This window comes from Erpetoichthys calabaricus, chromosome 5 (genome assembly GCF_900747795.2).
Source record: "Erpetoichthys calabaricus chromosome 5, fErpCal1.3, whole genome shotgun sequence".
Taxonomy (NCBI): domain Eukaryota; kingdom Metazoa; phylum Chordata; class Cladistia; order Polypteriformes; family Polypteridae; genus Erpetoichthys; species Erpetoichthys calabaricus.
Window position 1 is genome coordinate 142,403,532 of NC_041398.2, and position 18,185 is coordinate 142,421,716.

The following is an 18,185-nucleotide window of genomic DNA, read 5'->3' on the forward strand; positions in this document are numbered from 1 at the left end:
AGTGCGAAACAAAATAGCCCCTTATACTCGTATCCTGCTGGTGAAAAGAAACAGCAACAAGCATATATTCGGGTTCGATTTAAAGCAGGCATGACTTGCTTCGAAATTAAACAAAACGCATCATCCCGAGGGTTTTGTGGTCCGTTCTAGACTACACAAAAGAGCAACAGACACTCGCGTTTCAAGTCTCACAGCACTTATCCCTGAAACACTTCTAGGAAGGTTCAACTTCTCCAAACGACTTCACAGTTAAAACTAATGCTTTATTTGAGAGGAGACTTGCTGCTGAATAGCAGGAATGGGTTCGTATAGCTCTGGGTTCTACCTAATTAAAGTCAACGCAGACATTAATGCTTATAACAGAACGGCATGTGACGGGAGTGCAAAACAAAATAGCCCCCTATAGTCTCATCCTGCTAGTGAAACGAAACAGCCACAAACATATATTTGGGTTCGATTTAAAACAGGCATGATTGGTGTCGAAATGAAACCAAACGCATCATCCCCAGGGTTTTGTGGGCCCTTCTAGACTTCAGGAAAGAGCAATAGACACTGGCGTTTCAAGTCTCAGAGCACTTATCCCTTAAACACTTCTAGGAAGGTTCAGCTTCACCAAACGACTTCACAGTTAAAGCTAATGCTTGAATTGAGAGGAGACTTGCTGCTGAACAGAAGGAATGGGTTCGTTTAGCTCTGAGTTCTACCTGTTTAGACTCAACATGGCCATTAACGCTTCAAACAGAACGGCATGAGACGGGAGTACGAAACAAAATCGCCCCCTATAGTCTCATCCTGCTGGTGAAGAGAAACAGCCACAAACATACACAGTTAGGTCCATAAATATTTGGACAGAGACAGCTTTTTTCTAATTTTGGTTCTGTACATTACCACAATGAATTTTAAGACTTTCAGCTTTAATTCAGTGGGATGAATTAAACAATTGCATAAAAATGTGAGGCAACTAAAGCATTTTTTTAACACAATCCCTTCATTTCAGGGGCTCAAAAGTAACTGGACAATTGACTCAAAGGCTATTTCATGGGCAGGTGTGGGCAAGTCCGTCATTATGTCACTATCATTTAAGCAGATAAAAGGCCTGGAGTTGATTTTAGGTGTGGTGCTTCCATGTGGAAGATTTTGCTGTGAACAGACAACATGCGGTCAAAGGAGCTCTCCATGCAGGTGAAAGAAGCCATCCTTAAGCTGCGAAAACAGAAAAAACCCATCCAAGAAATTGCTACAATATTACGAGTGGCAAAATCTACAGTTTGGTACATCCTGAGAAAGAAAGCAAGCACTGGTGAACTCAGCAACACAAAAAGACCTGGACGTCCACAGAAGACAACAGTGGTGGATGATCGCAGAATCATTTCCATGGTGAAGAGAAACCCCTTCACAACAGCCAACCAAGTGAACAACACTCTCCAGGGGGTAGGCGTATCGATATCCAAGTCTACCATAAAGTGAAGACTGCATGAAAGTAAATACAGAGGGTACATTGCAAGGTGCAAGCCACTCATAAGCCTCAAGAATAGAAAGGCTAGATTTGACTTTGCTAAAGAACATCTAAAAAAGCCAGCACAGTTCTGGAAAAACATTCTTTGGACAGATGAAACCAAGATCAACCTCTACCAGAATGATGGCAAGAAAAAAGTATGGAGAAGGCGTGGAACAGCTCATTATCCAAAGCATACCACATCATCTGTAAAACACGGTGGAGGCAGTGTGATGGCTTGGGCGTGCATGGCTGCCAGTGGCACTGGGACACTAGTGTTTATTGATGATGTGACACAGGACAGAAGCAGCTGAATGAATTCTGAGGTGTTCAGAGACATACTGTCTGCTCAAATCCAGCTAAATGCAGTCAAATTGATTGGGCAGCGTTTCATGATACAGGTGGACAATGACTCAAAACATACAGCCAAAGCAACCCAGGAGTTTATTAAAGCAAAGAAGTGGAAAATTCTTGAATGGCCAAGTCAGTCACCTGATCTTAACCCAATTGAGAATGCATTTTACTTGTTGAAGACTAAACTTCAGACAGAAAGGTCCACAAACAAACAGCAACTGAAAGCCGCTGCAGTAAAGGCCTGGCAGAGCATTAAAAAGGAGGAAACCCAGCATCTGGTGATGTCCATGAGTTCAAGACTTCAGGCTGTCATTGCCAGCAAAGGGTGTTCAACCAAGTATTAGAAATGAACATTTTATTTCCAGTCATTTAATTTGTCCAATTATTTTTGAGCCCCTGAAATGAAGGGATTGTGTTAAAAAAAGCTTTAGTTGCCTCACATTTTTATGCAATCGTTTTGTTCACCTCACTGAATTAAAGCTGAAAGTCTGCACTTCAACTGCATCTGAGTTGTTTCATTTAAAATTCATTGTGGTAATGTACAGAACCAAAATTAGAAAAAAGTTGTCTCTGTACAAATATTCATGGACCTAACTGTATTTGGGTTTGATTTATAGCAGGCATGACTGGCTTCGAAATGAAACCAAATGCATCATCCCCAGGGTTTTGTGGGCCGTTCTAGACATCACAAAAGAACAATAGACACTCGTGTTTCAAGATTTATTGCACTTCTCCCTTAAACACTTCTAGGAAGGTTCAGCTTCTTCAAATGACTTCACAGTTAAAGCTAATGCTTTAATTGAGAGGAGACTTGCTGCTGAACAGAAGGAATGGGTTCGTTTAGCTCTGGGTTCTACCTGTTTAGAGTCAACGCGGCCATTAACGCTTAAAACAGAACAGCATGAGACGGGAGTGCGAAACAAAATAGCCCCCTATAGTCTCATCCTGCTGGTGAAACGAAAAAGCCAAAAACATATATTTGGGTTTGATTTAAAGCAGGCATGACTGGCTTCGAAATGAAACCAAATGCATCATCCCCAGGGTTTTGTGGGCCGTCCTAGACATCACAAAATAGCAATAGACACTCGCATTTCAAGTCTCAGAGCACTTATCACTTAAACACTTCTAGGAAAGTTCACCTTCTCCAAACGACTTCACAGTTAAAGCTAATGCGTTAATTGAGAGGAGACTTGCTGCTGAATAGAAGGAATGGGTTTGTTTAGCTCTGGGTTCTACCTGTTTAGAGTCAATGCGACATTAATGCTTAAAACAGAACGGCATGTGACGGGAGTGCAAAACAACATAGCCCCCTATAGTCTCATCCTGTTGATGAAACAAAACACCCACAAACATATATTTGGGTTCGATTTAAAGCAGGCATGAATGGCGTCGAAATGAAACTAAACGCATCATCCCCAGGGTTTTGTGGGCCATTCTAGACATCACAAAATAGCAATAGACACTCGCGTTTCAAGTCTCACAGCACTTATCACTTAAACACTTCTAGGAAGGTTCAGCTTCTCTAAACGACTTCACAGTTAAAACTAAGGCTTTAATTGAGAGGAGACTTGCTGCTGAATAGAAGGAATGGGTTCGTTTAGCTGTGGGTTCTACCTGTTAAGAGTCAATACGGACATTAATGCTTAAAACAGAACGGTATGTGACGAGAGTGTGAAACAACATAGCCTCCTCTAGTCTCATCCTGTTGGTGAAACAAAACACACACAAACATATATTTGCGTTCGATTTAAAGCAGGCATGACTGGCTTCAAATTGAAATGAAACGCATCATCCCCAGGGTTTTGTGGGCCGTTCTAGACTGGGGAAAAGAGCAATAGACACTCGCTTTTCAAGTCTCACAGCACTTATCCCTTAAACACTTCTAGGAAGGTTCAGCTTCTCCAAACGACTTCACAGTTAAAACTAAGACTTTAATTGAGAGGAGACTTGCTGCTGAAAAGAAGGAATGGGTTCGTTTAGCTCTGGGTTCTACCTGTTTAGAGTCAACACGGACATCAATGCTTAAGCGCAAGTGAGCAGAGAGCTGAGGAGACTTCGAGCCAGCAAAGCAGCGGGTCCAGATGAAGTATCGCCACGACTGCTGAAGGTCTGTGCATCGGAGCTGGGGGGCCCTCTACAGCGCATCTTCAACCTGAGCCTGGAACAGGGGAAAGTCCCGAGGCTTTGGAAAACATCTTGTATCACCCCAATCCCAAAGGTATCACGTCCTAGTGAGCTGAATGACTTTCGGCCTGTTGCTCTGACATCACATGTGATGAAGACCATGGAGAGGCTGCTGCTTCACCACCTTAGGCCACAGGTTCAACACGCCCTTGACCCTCTGCAGTTTGCATATCAGGAGAAGGTGGGAGCAGAGGATGCCATCATCTATATGCTACACCGATCCCTCTCTCACTTGGACAGAGGTAGTGGTGCTGTAAGAATTATGTTTCTAGACTTCTCTAGCGCCTTCAACACAATCCAACCTCTGCTCCTTAGGGACAAGCTGACAGAGATGGGATTAGATTCATACCTAGTGGCATGGATCGTGGACTATCTTAAAGACAGACCTCAGTATGCGCGTCTTGGGAACTGCACGTCTGACATTGTGGTCAGCAACACAGGAGTGCCACAGGGGACTGTACTTTCTCCGGTCCTGTTCAGCCTATATACATCGGACTTCCAATACAACTCAGAGTCCTGCCATGTGCAAAAGTTCGCTGATGACACTGCTATCGTGGGCTGCATCAGGAATGGGCTGGAGGAGGAGTATAGGGACCTAATCAATGACTTTGTTAAATGGTGCGACTCAAACCACCTACACCTGAACACCAGCAAAACCAAAGAGCTGGTGGTGGATTTTAGGAGGCCCAGACCCCTCATAGACCCAGTGATCATCAAAGGTGACTGTGTGCAGATGGTGCAGACCTATAAATATCTGGGAGTGCAGCTGGATGATAAATTAGACTGGACTGCCAATACTGATGCGCTGTGCAAGAAAGGACAGAGCCGGTTATACTACCTTAGAAGGCTGGCGTCCTTCAACATCTGCAATAAGATGCTGCAGATGTTCTATCAGACAGTTGTGGCGAGCGCCCTCTTCTACGCAGTGGTGTGCTGGGGAGGCAGCATTAAGAGGAAAGACGCCTCACGTCTGGACAAACTGGTGAGGAAGGCAAGCTCTATTGTTGGCATGGAGCTGGACAGTTTAACATCTGTGGCACAGCGAAGGGCGCTCAGCAGGCTCCTATCAATTATGGAAAATCCACTGCATCCACTTAATAGTATCATCTCCAGACAGAAGAGCAGCTTCAGCGACAGACTGCTGTCACTGTCCTGCTCCACTGACAGATTGAGGAGATCGTTTCTCCCCCAAACTATGCAACTCTTTAATTCCACCCAGAGGGGTAAACGTTAACATTCAACATTATACATAGTTATTGTCTGTTTTTCTGTTTTTCACCTGCATTGTTATCATTCTTTAATTTAATATTATTTATTGTATCAGTATGCTGCTGCTGAAGAATGTGAATTTCCCATTGGGATTAATAAAGTATCTATCTATCTATCTATCTATCTATCTATCTATCTATCTATCTATCTATCTATCTATCTATCTATCTATCTTAAAACAGAACGGTATGTGACGGGAGTGTGAAACAACATAGCCCTGTATAGTCTCATCCTGCTGGTGAAACGAAATAGCCAAAAACATATATTTGGGTTTGATTTAAAGCAGGCATGACTGGCTTCGAAATGAAACCAAACGCATCATCCCCAGGGTTTTGTGGGCCGTCCTAGACATCACAAAATAGCAATAGACACTCGCATTTCAAGTCTCAGAGCACTTATCACTTAAACACTTCTAGGAAGTTTCACCTTCTTCAAACGACTTCACAGTTAAAACTAAGGCTTTAATTGAGAGGAGACTTGCTGCTGAATAGAAGGAATGGGTTCGTTTACACTCCCGTCACATGCCGTTCTGTTTTAAGCATTGTTGGCCGCATTGACTCTAAACAGGTAGAACCTAAAGCTAAATGAACCATTCCTTCTATTCAGCAGCAAGTCTCCTCTAAATTAAAGCATTAGTTTCAACTGTGAAGTCGTTTGGAGAAGCTGAACCTTCCTACAACAACAACAACAACAACAACATTTATTTATATAGCACATTTTCATACAAAAAGTACTGTAGCTCAAAGTGCTTTACATAATGAAGAAAAGAAAAATAAAAGACAAAATAAAAAATTAAAATAAGGCAACATTAGTTAACATAGAAAAGGAGTAAGGTCCGATGGCCATGGTGGACAGAAAAAACAAAAAAAAAACTCCAGAAAGCTGGAGAAAAAAAATAAAATCTGTAGGGGTTCCAGGCCACGAGACCGCCCAGTCCCCTCTGGGCATTCTACCGAACATAAATGAAATAGTCCTCTTTGTAGTTAGAGTTCTCACGGAGTCACTTGATGCTGATGGTCATACAGACTTCTGGCTTTTAATCCATCCATCATTTTTGGAACATCATGGTACTTAGAGTAGATGGTGGTAAAGGACACCGGAAAAGGAAACAGAAGAGAGAATAGGGGTTAGTACAGATTTTAGAGCCACCATGAATGGTTATTATAATGAATTGGATATACATTAGAAGTCTTAGAAGTCTTTAAGGGATAAGGGCTCTGAGGCTTGAAATGTGAGAGTCTATTGCTCTTTTGCGATGTCTACAACGGCCCACAAAACCCTGGGGATGATGCGTTTGGTTTCATTTCGATGACAGTTATGCCTGCTTTAAATCGAAACCAAATATATGTTTGTGGCTGTTTCATTTCACCAGCAGGATACGACTATAGGGGGATATTTTGTTTCGCACTCCTGTCACATGACATCCTGTTTTAAGCAATAATGTCCGTGTTGACTCTAAACAGGTAGAACCCAGAGCTAAACGAGACCATTCCTTCTATTTAGCAGCATATCTCCTCTCAAATAAAGCCATAGTTTAAACTGTGAAGTCGTTTGGAGAAGAGGAGCCTTCCTAGAAGTGCTTAAGGGATAAGTGCAATGAGATTTGAAACGCGAGTGTCTATTGCTCTTTCGTGAAGTTTAGAATGGCCCACAAAACCCTGGGGATGATGCTTTTGGTTTCATTTCGAAGCCAGTAATGCCTGCTTTAAATCGAAACCAAATATATGTTTGTGGCTGTTTTGTTTCACCAGCAGGATGAGACTACAGGTAGCTATTTTGTTGCGAACTCCTGTCACATGCCGTCCTGTTTTAAGCGTTAATTGCCGCGTTGACTCTAAACAGGTAGAACCCAGAGCTAAACGAACCCATTCCTGCTATTCTGCAGCAAGTCTCCTCTCAATTACAGCCTTGGTTTTAAATGTGAAGTCGTTTGGAGAAGCTGATCCTTCTTAAAAGTGTTTAAGGGATAAGTGCTGCGAGACTTGAAACGCGAATGTCTATTGCTCTTTTGCGGAGTGTAGAACGGCCCACAAAACTCCGGGTATGATGCGTTTGGTTTCATTTTGAAGCCATTCATGCCCGCTTAAAATCGAACCCAAATATATGTTTGTGGCTGTTTCGTTTCACCAGCAGGATGAGACTATAGGGGGCTATTTTGTTTCGCACTCCCATCACATGCCGTTCTGTTTTATGCGTTAATGGCCACGTTGACTCTAAACAGGTAGAACCCAGAACTAAACGAACCCATTCCTGCTATTCAGCAGAAAGTCTCCTCTCAATTAAAGCCTTAGTTTTAACTGTGAAGTCGTTTGGAGAAGCTGAACCTTCCTTGAAGTGTTTAAGGGATAAGTGCTGTGAAACTTGAAACATGAGTGTCTATTGCTCTTTTGTGGTCTAGAACGGAACACAAAACCCTGGGGATGATGCGTTTGGTTTCATTTCGAAGCCATTCATGCCTGCTATAAATGGAACCCAAATATATATTTGTGGCTGTTTCGCTTCTCTAGTAGGATGACAGTATAGTGGGCAATTTTGTTTCGCATTCCCGTCTCATGCTGTTCTGTTTTAAGCGTTAATGGCCGTGTTGACTCTAAACAGGTAGAACCCAGAGCTAAACGAACCCATTCCTGCTGTTCACCAGCAAATCTCCTATCAATAACAGCCTTAGTTTTATCTGTGAAGTCGTTTGGAGAAGAGGAGCCTTCCTAGAAGTGTTTAAGGGATAAGTGCAATGAGATTTGAAACACGAGTGTCTATTGCTCTTTCGTGAAGTCTAGAACGGCCCACAAATCCCTGGGGATGATGCGTTTGGTTTCATTGTTCTTAGAAAATTAGAACAGAATGTGTGAGGTTAAGTGGTTTGGGGCACGAGTGGCATTGCTCCCTTTATTGCCAATAAAAATATGTTTTTTTATAATTATTTGAAGCTTTTACGGTTTAATCGTTAGAATTTCTAATTTTCATTCATGTAGGCTGGACATGATTTCCATGAGGTAAAATAAGTGCATTGCTTCTACAGTCTTTGCCCTGTTGAATTCCACCTCCTTTTTCCCTGCAATGCTGAAATGGATTAGGTGGGTCTTGAAATATTATGCAATGTTATGTTTATGATAAATTCTAGAGCATTATAGCTATATGGTTCAGTTTGCCAGAGAAATTAACTTCCAACCAAGGCTTACCTACTTGGCTTTGCAGAATTCCCACCAAAAAAGGTGAAAATTAAACTTGTAGATATTGGTGTTGCTTTTGCTGTGAAGTGTTCAATATAGAAGAGGAGAAATCAGGTAAATAAACATTAAAACTGCATGGGGAGGATGACTATTAGTGTCACTATCATAGAACGTTTGTCATTTATTTAAAGACAGCATCAGTCTCACTGCAAAACTAAACTGAAAGAGTAACTTTCTGGTAGATTAATAATGTAAATGTGCTGCATCTTGCTTCAGCCAGAAGTGACAGCAGCAGTCAGCCTACAGTCTAGTAGTCTGCTTTCCACTTTATCACCCTGCTATCTAATTTACTGTAGCCTAATTCACAGAAAGGAAGAAACTGGGAGATCTCACAAAAAAGTCGACATACTTAAAATTCTGCTATTCTACTTTGCGTCTAAAATTTGTATTCTACATTTTAGTGTGTTAAAGGGATATTAGATATTTTAAGAGTTTACTTTTAACATTTGGGTTATCATTTTTGTTTTAATTTTTAAATTTAAATATTTTTCAAGGTGTCATATTTTCATTTTAACAGAAAAATACAAAAATAGATGAAAATGTTTCGAATTTTCTTTGAGCACTATGCACAGAAGCTCTCTCCATGCCTATATGTTGTATTCCAGCAGGGAGTGCTGTTTGACCACTATACATTACTGTTAAGTGCCTGCCACATGTTTTGCTTTTACTATATCCGAATTCACAAAATTGTAGCCTGATTTCTGAATCTGACTGACATATTCGAGAGTATCTTAATAAGCAATAGGACGTGCAGCTGACAACTCATCTCTCACGTTCGCAAGTGCAGATATAGTTAAAACACCTCAATCTGATGTGCTACTCTCCGCGCTGCACCAATGATATGTCAGATGTGTAGTTGCAGAAGAAAAATAAAATAAAAGTTGTTTGACTTTACTGATCTTTAATTCAAAACATTTTCGATCACCTGTACGTCTTCCCCGATCTCAAGTTTTTCGAAAGGATGCTGCAGCTGATCCTTTGAGTACTGAGAAAAGCGCTATATAAATGTAATGAATTATTATTATTATTATTAATATTATTAAACGCCAGCTGTTTAAATGATCTTGTAATGACCCGATGGGAGACCTCACAGACACAAGCAATTGTTGATGGAACTTTGCAGTGCTAGTTCAGTCTCGACGCTTCTGTTAAAATCACAGGAGACGCCAAAACGTATATCCAACCTTTTAGACTCTTAGTGATTGCAGTCTAGTCGTGCAGCTCCTTGCTAGACAAGTAAATCGCCGCATTGACTCATAGTTTCTAGGCTGTATTCTCGGTAGTGGCTGGCTGTTTCCATGTCACTCAACCGCCGTGCATCGGCTCTTTGTGGAGGTGTTTACGCGAACCTCAACTTAGTGGTTCCTCCTAGGTCCGGCGTTAAAGTATTCATCTATGATCGAAACTAAAAATGTGCTGGCTGTTTATTTGGGAACTATTTTACTTACGGTTACATTATTTTATTTATGACAAGTCGAATTAACATTTAGAAACAAAACACATTCCGGTATTTGTCTTCTTTATTGTGATTACCTTTAAGTATATAGTATAGATTAAGACAAAAACAAAGTGATGCAGAAAGTAAAATAAACTCTGTTCCTGGTTTCTAGAAATCCAGATGTGCATTTACTTCGGAAATCCAGTTATTTAAATTGCTGCATCTGATTATCCCGACTCATCTCGATTATCCAGTGATCCGCAAAGCGACAAGCTTAAGGACAGTAATGTTGTAAAAGAAAGATTTTCAGCAGCCAAAAATGATGATGTAGCATTCAGTTTAACATCTAAATAAACGCTCTGTATTTATATTACTCAGTATTTTTTATGCATGTCTGTACTTAATCGGATTCAGTTTTAAATAAACAAATTGACTTTCCCTTGATTTCTCAAAGAATTAGAGGCATAAAGTTTGTATACATGTCGTTACGTACACTGATTCGCCGCATGTTGTGTCGTCATCACCAGAGCGACGGGATATGCGACTGCGACAATGTAACGATGTAAAGCCACGTTTAAATAGAAGCGAATCAAAGCAGAGTTCCTTTCTGTGCTGTCATGGTCAGTATATTTTTTGACATTAAAGTTTATTTTAACTTTTCCAGTTACCAATTAATCCATGCTGTATAGGTGTCATTTTTATGGATGGAATATATTTGCTCTTACTATCCTTGCTTATAGAACTATACTGAAGAAGTAATTTATTGGAATGGTATATGTCTTTAAAACTGACAGATCACTGGGAATTCTCGACTCACTGTATTATCCTGCTGTCAGCAGTTTGTTAGAAAGCGGTCATGTTTTTGGTTTTGAAAGAACCCCAGTTATACTGTTGAGACCCGTGTGCCGGTTGACTTGCCTCAGTCAATGTTCTCTTTTTAAGGCGTGGAGACCCTTACCCGTCATTACTCCCCGCCTCCTCAAAATAACCAGAACACGCATTTATTTGCACATTCTGCGGTAATCACTCTTTATTCTTTAACAAGTAAATAACACTCAGTAATTCTCACTATATACAAAACAGATCTGGAGAACCCAAGTCCCCTTTAACAGACTGCAGTGTCCATTCCTTTGCTTAGCTGAGTCAGCTTACTCTCAGGTGCTTCCGAGCAGCTCCGCTATCTTAACACGGATAAGCACTGTGCAGTTTGCAAACCTCACTCACCCCTTACCTTGTGTTCAACACAGCAACACTTAATGTCGGTTCAGGCAACAAAGACAGGTCCTTTTCATTTTTATTTCCCCACTCGTAAATTGATACTGAATTGATTCAGTAGCCTCGGTAGCCCGGCTGTGACTTAACTGTGTGCCTGTGGATGGCGTCACCCTGACATTGAAATGGGATCGGTCCGTTTTGGAAAACGAATGAATGGATAAAATCAAAGGACGAGAGAATGCGTTTTAGTTTACAGTTTTACTTTAATCTGCTGGTATTTCTAATTTTATTTAAAATATCCGCTCTTTGAACAGTAATTTACATGAACTGTCTGTATGTGGAACAGAATGTAAATTTATTTGCTATAGTCCTATTCCTGTTTTATTTGATTTAAATAGTGTGAAATAAGAGCATTTAATTTCTTACATAAACATTTTTTAAAGGTGTCCGATGGCAGTTTTTTTAATTTGTTCATTTAAGCTTCTGACTGCAATGTCCAGAAGCCTGTTAGGCCCTCTATTTCCTTTTTACTATTTTTCTTCCCCCGCCCCCCCAGTTAAGTTTCCCATAAAGATGTGGAATAATTGCATTATCCTGTAATGTAACAGTTAATTATTGTAATGAAAATAAGTTCTTTTTTAATATATGTTTGCCTTTAGAATATTTAAAAGATGAAAATAAAAACTTTAGTGCCTTTGGATACTTACAAAGTGGGGGTGCTGGAGGTGGTGTGAAAGAGATTGCAGCAGAACTCTGTATTAAAGCTATATTCGGTAATGTTACAGAGGTGATTTAAATCCAAGTCATTGAAAGCTTAAAAACTCCACTATCCATTAGAATCAAAGTGTAAAATCAGTACAGTACTGCATCAGTATTCAGTGGATTTGAATTGATGTCAACCAACAAAAAAAAAAAGTTACTAAATACTTTTACTCTCTCAAATCACCATCCTGTTCTCTTATCACATCCTGAAAAACATTATCTCCATCAGCTATAGAGAAAAATGTTCTTCATTCTGTTCAATCATAGCTTGATTCATTTACAAGACATTGCTAATTAAAATCATAATTTGTTCATCACAAACACTGACAACGCATTCTTTTTTATTTAAATCATGACATCCCCATTTTTGAAATAAATAAATTTCAGCCCAAAAAACAAGTATGTGTGTGTGTATGTATGCAGACACACAAAAAATATTCTCCCAACATTTTACATATGAACAAGTTTTTGTTTTTTTTCATGTTTTTAAGTTTTTCACTCATCCCTGTCTCTTGCTGGTTTTCTCACCGTTCTTCCACTTGAGGTTTTATATGATGGCTTACGTGTTACAGGTTGTACTATCTCTATTGCATTCGTTTCCTTTAGAGCATTAGATGACTTCAGTATTATTATTTAAGGCTGTTTGACACTTTATACATCAGGGTTTTTAAATGTTCCTGTTGTTTGACTGAATTGTTCATTTGTCTTCTTAATAGATTTTCTGTTTCTTCTGTACTGTTGACAATCTGGTGTTTCCAAAATGTATGATTTGGGCTGTTCTGCAACACCTTTAATGATGTCAGGATTCCATCCTTCTTACACCTGTATTACCATTCTCTCATAAGCAAGGAACAAACGTGCACTACAGTTTCTTTTTTAGCTGGTCCTGTACACAGTTTCTGACAAGCTGTGGAGTCAGTAATTGAAATGCTTTGATTTCAACCTTCTACCCATTAGGAGTTGTGTTGGTGACAATCCGATACCCTATAAAAGGGTGTTAGGTTAATCTGATAATGCCATATATGGATCTTTATTGTTGGCTTTGGGTTTTTTCATTAGCAACTTCAAAGTTTGTATTGTGTATTCTACCATTCTGTTGGACAGAATGTGAATAATGTGGGTTGGAGATTCCATATATAAATACCCAATCTTGGGCAGATTTCTTAAACCCTGTGCTTGAAAACTATTCACCATAATAATTAGTTATAATAACCTTGGCAATACCATGGCGAGCAAAGTTTGATTTTTAGAAGATTTATAATTCTGATTTTGTATCATGAATTGAATTGTTTTTTGTATCATGGCTTAAGGTGAACTGTTTTTAAGAACTTTGAGAAGTAATCTACTATTACTAGATAGTCACTATTGGTAAAATTGAGCAAGTCTACTCTTATCTTTTGCCAAGGTCTCTCTGGAACTCCATGTGCCTGGAAAGGCTGATATTACTGTGTTTTACTATACTTTGTACAGGCTGTATATGCGCTCACTAATTTCTCAATGTCATTCCCCATTCCTGGCCATTACATAACCTCACATCCACTTCTACGACTGGTTTCTATATGAAGTTGACTCTCATGTACTGTATGTGTTTTAGCATATCTTCTTTAAGAACTGCTGGGATAATTATTTTTTCTCAAATACATGGATCTCTTCTATGAAATTCCAATGCTGTTGTATTCAATTGGTTGGCCATTCATTCTGTATATTATGTTGAAATTTTCTTAATGCTATGTCTTTTTGTGTTACTTCTTTAATCTCCTTAAGCTTGTTAGCTTCAACCCACCAGTTTTCTATCAACATTTGGACCTTTGCTTCGGTTCCGCTATCTTCAAGTTCACTTACAGTCATATAAAAAAGTTTGGGAATCCCTCTTAATTCTTTGATGTTTTTTGTTTATCATTGGCTGAGCTTTCAAAGTAGCAACTTCCTTTTAATATATGACATGCCTTATGGAAACAGTAATATTTCAGCAGTGACATTAAGTTTATTGGATGAACAGAAAATATGCAATATGCATCCTAACAAAATTAGACAGGTGCATAAATGTGGGCATCCCAACAGAGATATTACATCAGTACTTAGTTGAGCCTCCTTTTGCAAATATAACAGCCTCTAGACGCCTCCTATAGCCTTTGATGAGTGTCTGGATTCTGGATGGAGGTATTTTTGACCATTCCTCCATACAAAGTCTCTCCAGTTCAGTTAAAGCCGAGCATGGACAGCCTGCTTCAAATCATCCCATAGATTTTCGATGATATTCAAGTCAGGGGACTGTGACGGCCATTCCAGAACATTGTACTTCTCCCTCTGCAGGAATGCCTTTGTAGATTTCGAACTGTGTTTCGGGTCATTGTCTTGTTGGAATATCCAACCCCTGCATAGCTTCAACTTTGTGACTGATGCTTGAACATTATCCTGAAGAATCTGTTGATATTGGGTTGAATTCATCCGACCCTCGACTTTAACAAGGGCCCCAGTCCGTGAAATAGCCCCTCAGCCCCACAGCATGATGGAACCTCCACCAAATTTGACAATAGGTAGCAGGTGTTTTTCTTAGAATGCGGTGTTCTTCTTCCGCCATGCAATGCGCTTTTTGTTATGACCAAATAACTCAATTTTTGTCTCATCAGTCCAAAGCACTTTGTTCCAAAATGAATGTGGCTTGTCTAAATGAGCATTTGCATACAACAAGCAACTCTGTTTGTGGTGTGAGTGCAGAAAGGGCTTCTTTCTCATCACTCTGCCATACAGATATTCTTTGTGCAAATTGTGCTGAATTGTAGAACGATGTACAAATATACCATCTGCAGCAAGATGTTCTTGCAGGTCTTTGGAGGTGATCTGTGGGTTGTCTGTAACCATTCTCACAATCCTGCGCATTTGCCGCTCCTGTATTTTTCTTGGCCTGCCAGACCTGGGTTTAACAGCAACTGTGCCTGTAGCCTTCCATTTCCTGATTACATTCCTTACAGTTGAAACTGACAGTTTAAACCTCTGAGATAGCTTTTTGTAGCCGTCCCCTAAACCATAATAATAAACACTCTTTGTTTTCAGATCTTTTGAGAGTTGCTTTGAGGATCCCATGCTGTCACTCTTCAGAGGAGAGTCAAAGGGAAGCACAACTTGCAATTGACCACCTTAAATACCTTTTCTCATGATTGGTCACACCCGTCTATGAAGTTCAAGGCTTAACAAGCTAATCCAACCAATTTGGTGTTGCAAGTAATCAGTATTGAGCAGTTACATGCATTCAAATCAGCAAAATTACAAGGGGACCCAAATTTTTGCACAACCAGTTTTTCACATTTGATTTAATTTCATACAACTACAAACTGCTTCACTAAAAATCTTTGTTTGGAAAACACCCCGGTACTCAGATGTTCCTAGGAATGAAAGACATGCCACTGTTATCTTTTTTGTTGAAAGCAGAGTAAATTATTATGCAGGCAGAGAGGGGTTCCCAAACTTTTTCATATGACTGTACATGGTTTTTTTCACTGACTGGCAAGAATGCTTGTAACAAGGTGTCCGCAAAATGAATTTCTTTTCCAGGTTTTTATATGACCGTCACCTGGTATTTCTGTTGATTCTTGGTGGAGCATTACTAAGAGGTTTTTTGAATATTGCTTCTAATGGTATAGTTGCAATCAGTTTTGACCTCAACATCTTTTCCATATACAAATTGATTTTTAGCCCAAAAACAATTGCAAGTATTTCAATTTGTGCATAATGTTGCTGTATTTCAGTTATAGCTTAGGATGCATAAGCTACTTGTGGTTCATTTTGTAAAAGTACAGCTCCCAACCCATTTTTTGAAGTAGCAATAGAAACCTTGGTAGATTGGCTAACGTCATAGTACTTCAACAATGGAGCCTCAGTCAATAACATCTTCAGGGCCGTTAATGCTATGCGTTGTTTTTCTTCCTTGTGCCATACCACCTCATCTTGTAAGAGACGGTTTATACTTCACGCTCAGAACACGTACGCGCATGTGCACGCATCATGGCTGCCATGCGTTCTCAGCGTTCACTTGACGTGTTCTCTGAACCCGTCCTCACCAATTAATGCGATGGGTGTGCAAATTGCAGTACCAGCAAAGAGTCCGGGAGCACAATGTGATAAAGACGGAAAATGACTTCAGAATCTCTATTTACTATCTACATGTGACAGAAAGCTGCTTTAGGAATCCAACAGGATTGATGTGCGTGCTTCGATGTTTGATCAATGGTTCGATGTGGTGAAGCAAAATACCACATACAAATGCATTTGTGGTGCTTTTACATTCAAGCGTTGCATGTTCCCCATCGTAATGACACGATACATTTTAAAGGTCTCACATTCACATACCATCTTCTGTACCGTCCTGTTTTTTCACAACAGCATCAGAATGTACGGCGGTGTATTTGAGCCAGAGAGAAAAAAAGTTAGGGACATAGTGACAAAGTGTATTTTGTGATTAAAGTGGAAATTTAGGCTTAAATCTCAAAATGTCCACTTTAGTCCTGTAGTTTATTTTATCATGGAAGTTGACCGTCATAAACATCATCTTAAACCAACCCAGTTGTTAATTTCTACATGCTTCTGGGACTTCCTCCTGCACTGAGAGCAGTGGCAAGCAGCAATCACCACACAGGACACATTAAATTTAAGGTATTCCAGCTCTCTGCACATTTATAATCCTTAGATTTATACTAGATATCACTTTCATGATGAAATGCATTAACAATGTATATTACATTTTACAGATAAATTGTTAACTTCATTTAAATAATGAATACTGTTAATAATTACACATGTGGAGGTGGCACAGTGGCAGAAGTATAGTGCTGCTGTCTCTCAGGGAGTCACATCCCTGGTGTTCCCTGCCTGGAGTGCTCCGGTTTCTTTACAAAGACATGAAGGTTTGGGGATTTGGTGACACTAAAATAACGCTAGTGTATGTGTGTACTTGTATTCACCATACAATGAGCTGATGCCCTGACCAGAGATTGTTTCTGCCTTTTTTTCAGTGCTAGCTGGAATGGGCGCATCCCTGGATTGATGGATTTAATCATTTAACATCCATCCTTTTCAGAGATATTGTGGCAAGGTGTCCTCGGAATTTAATGGATGTTTCAGGCAATTCACAACACAGCGAAGCCAAACCTGTACCATCCAAAGGCTGTGTTAAATGTGCAAAGGTGTAAACTTTTCTTGTGCGGCTTAATTTGCCAGAATCCTGAACTTGTATCCAATGTGGAATAGTACTTTACATTGGAGAGCTTGCTTATTATTTCTTCCACTGTGTGAAGAGGATAATGATCTCTTTTGATTGCCTGATTCAAATCTTGAGGGTCCACGCAGATTTGAAGGTTTATCATAATCCATCCATCCATTTTCCAACCCGCTGAATCTGAACACAGGGTCACGGGGGTCTGCTGGAGCCAATCCCAGCCAACACAGGGCACAAGGCAGGAACCAATCCCGGGCAGGGTGCCAACCCACCGCAGGACACACACAAACACACCCACACACCAAGCACACACTAGGGCCAATTTAGAATTGCCAATCCACCTAACCTGCATGTCTTTGGACTGTGGGAGGAAACGTTTATCATAATTTTTTTTCTAATTATTATTGGGTTAACCCTCTGAGTTGGCTCCTGAATCTTCTTTATTCTTTTATTTTTTTCCATTCTATCAATTTTTATTTGATCCTGACACTCAGCATTACTGAAACCTTTCTAGGTGGACGTACTTTAGGTGTCACTGTTTTATCAATCTTAATGGGGTATTCACCTTTCAAACAACCAATGCCTTTAAATACATCTTTGTTTTCATTTAGAACATCATCTTGTGCTACTGACATTATCCTCTTGATAAGTCTCAGACTTTCACATGCTTTTATCCCAGATCAGTTGATATTTTTTATTCACCACAAACTGGAAATTTTGGGGATTTACTTTTGTAATTTACCCACAGCATTTACCCATTACAACTCACCCACGCATCACCAATATATATGGAAATTTTCACTTTTGTTTGTTCCAGGGGTTTACTTTTACTTATCTTATTATACACAGTTTACACATTTATTTTCTATTCATCTTCTTTATTGCTAGCATCTACTGCTCCAATACAAAGTTCTGCCTCTGTGCCCTTTTCAATTGTGTGCACCTTTTTTATCTGCTCCCAACCTCCTCCTCCTCTTTATAAAATGATTTCATTTGGTACAATTTCTCCACTGCTTTTGAAGTGCT

The 18,185-nt window shown here is 39.8% G+C and overlaps 1 protein-coding gene and 1 long non-coding RNA gene across 2 annotated transcripts in view; one reads left to right on the forward strand and one right to left on the reverse strand.

Moving 5' to 3' along the window:
- LOC127527974 (uncharacterized) overlaps positions 1-6,334 on the reverse strand; it is a 209,729-nt gene extending 203,395 nt beyond the window's left edge. Inside the window, exon 1 of the long non-coding RNA XR_007935167.1 lies at positions 6,176-6,334. This is a non-coding gene — a long non-coding RNA (uncharacterized LOC127527974). The remainder of the gene's footprint in view (positions 1-6,175) is intronic.
- A 4,145-nt stretch (positions 6,335-10,479) lies between these two features.
- Positions 10,480-18,185, forward strand: part of ufsp2 (ufm1-specific peptidase 2) — a 68,699-nt gene continuing 60,993 nt past the window's right edge. The window contains exon 1 of the mRNA XM_028802100.2: positions 10,480-10,590. Within this exon, the coding sequence (XP_028657933.1) occupies positions 10,588-10,590 (3 nt within the window). The 5' untranslated portion in view covers positions 10,480-10,587. The remainder of the gene's footprint in view (positions 10,591-18,185) is intronic.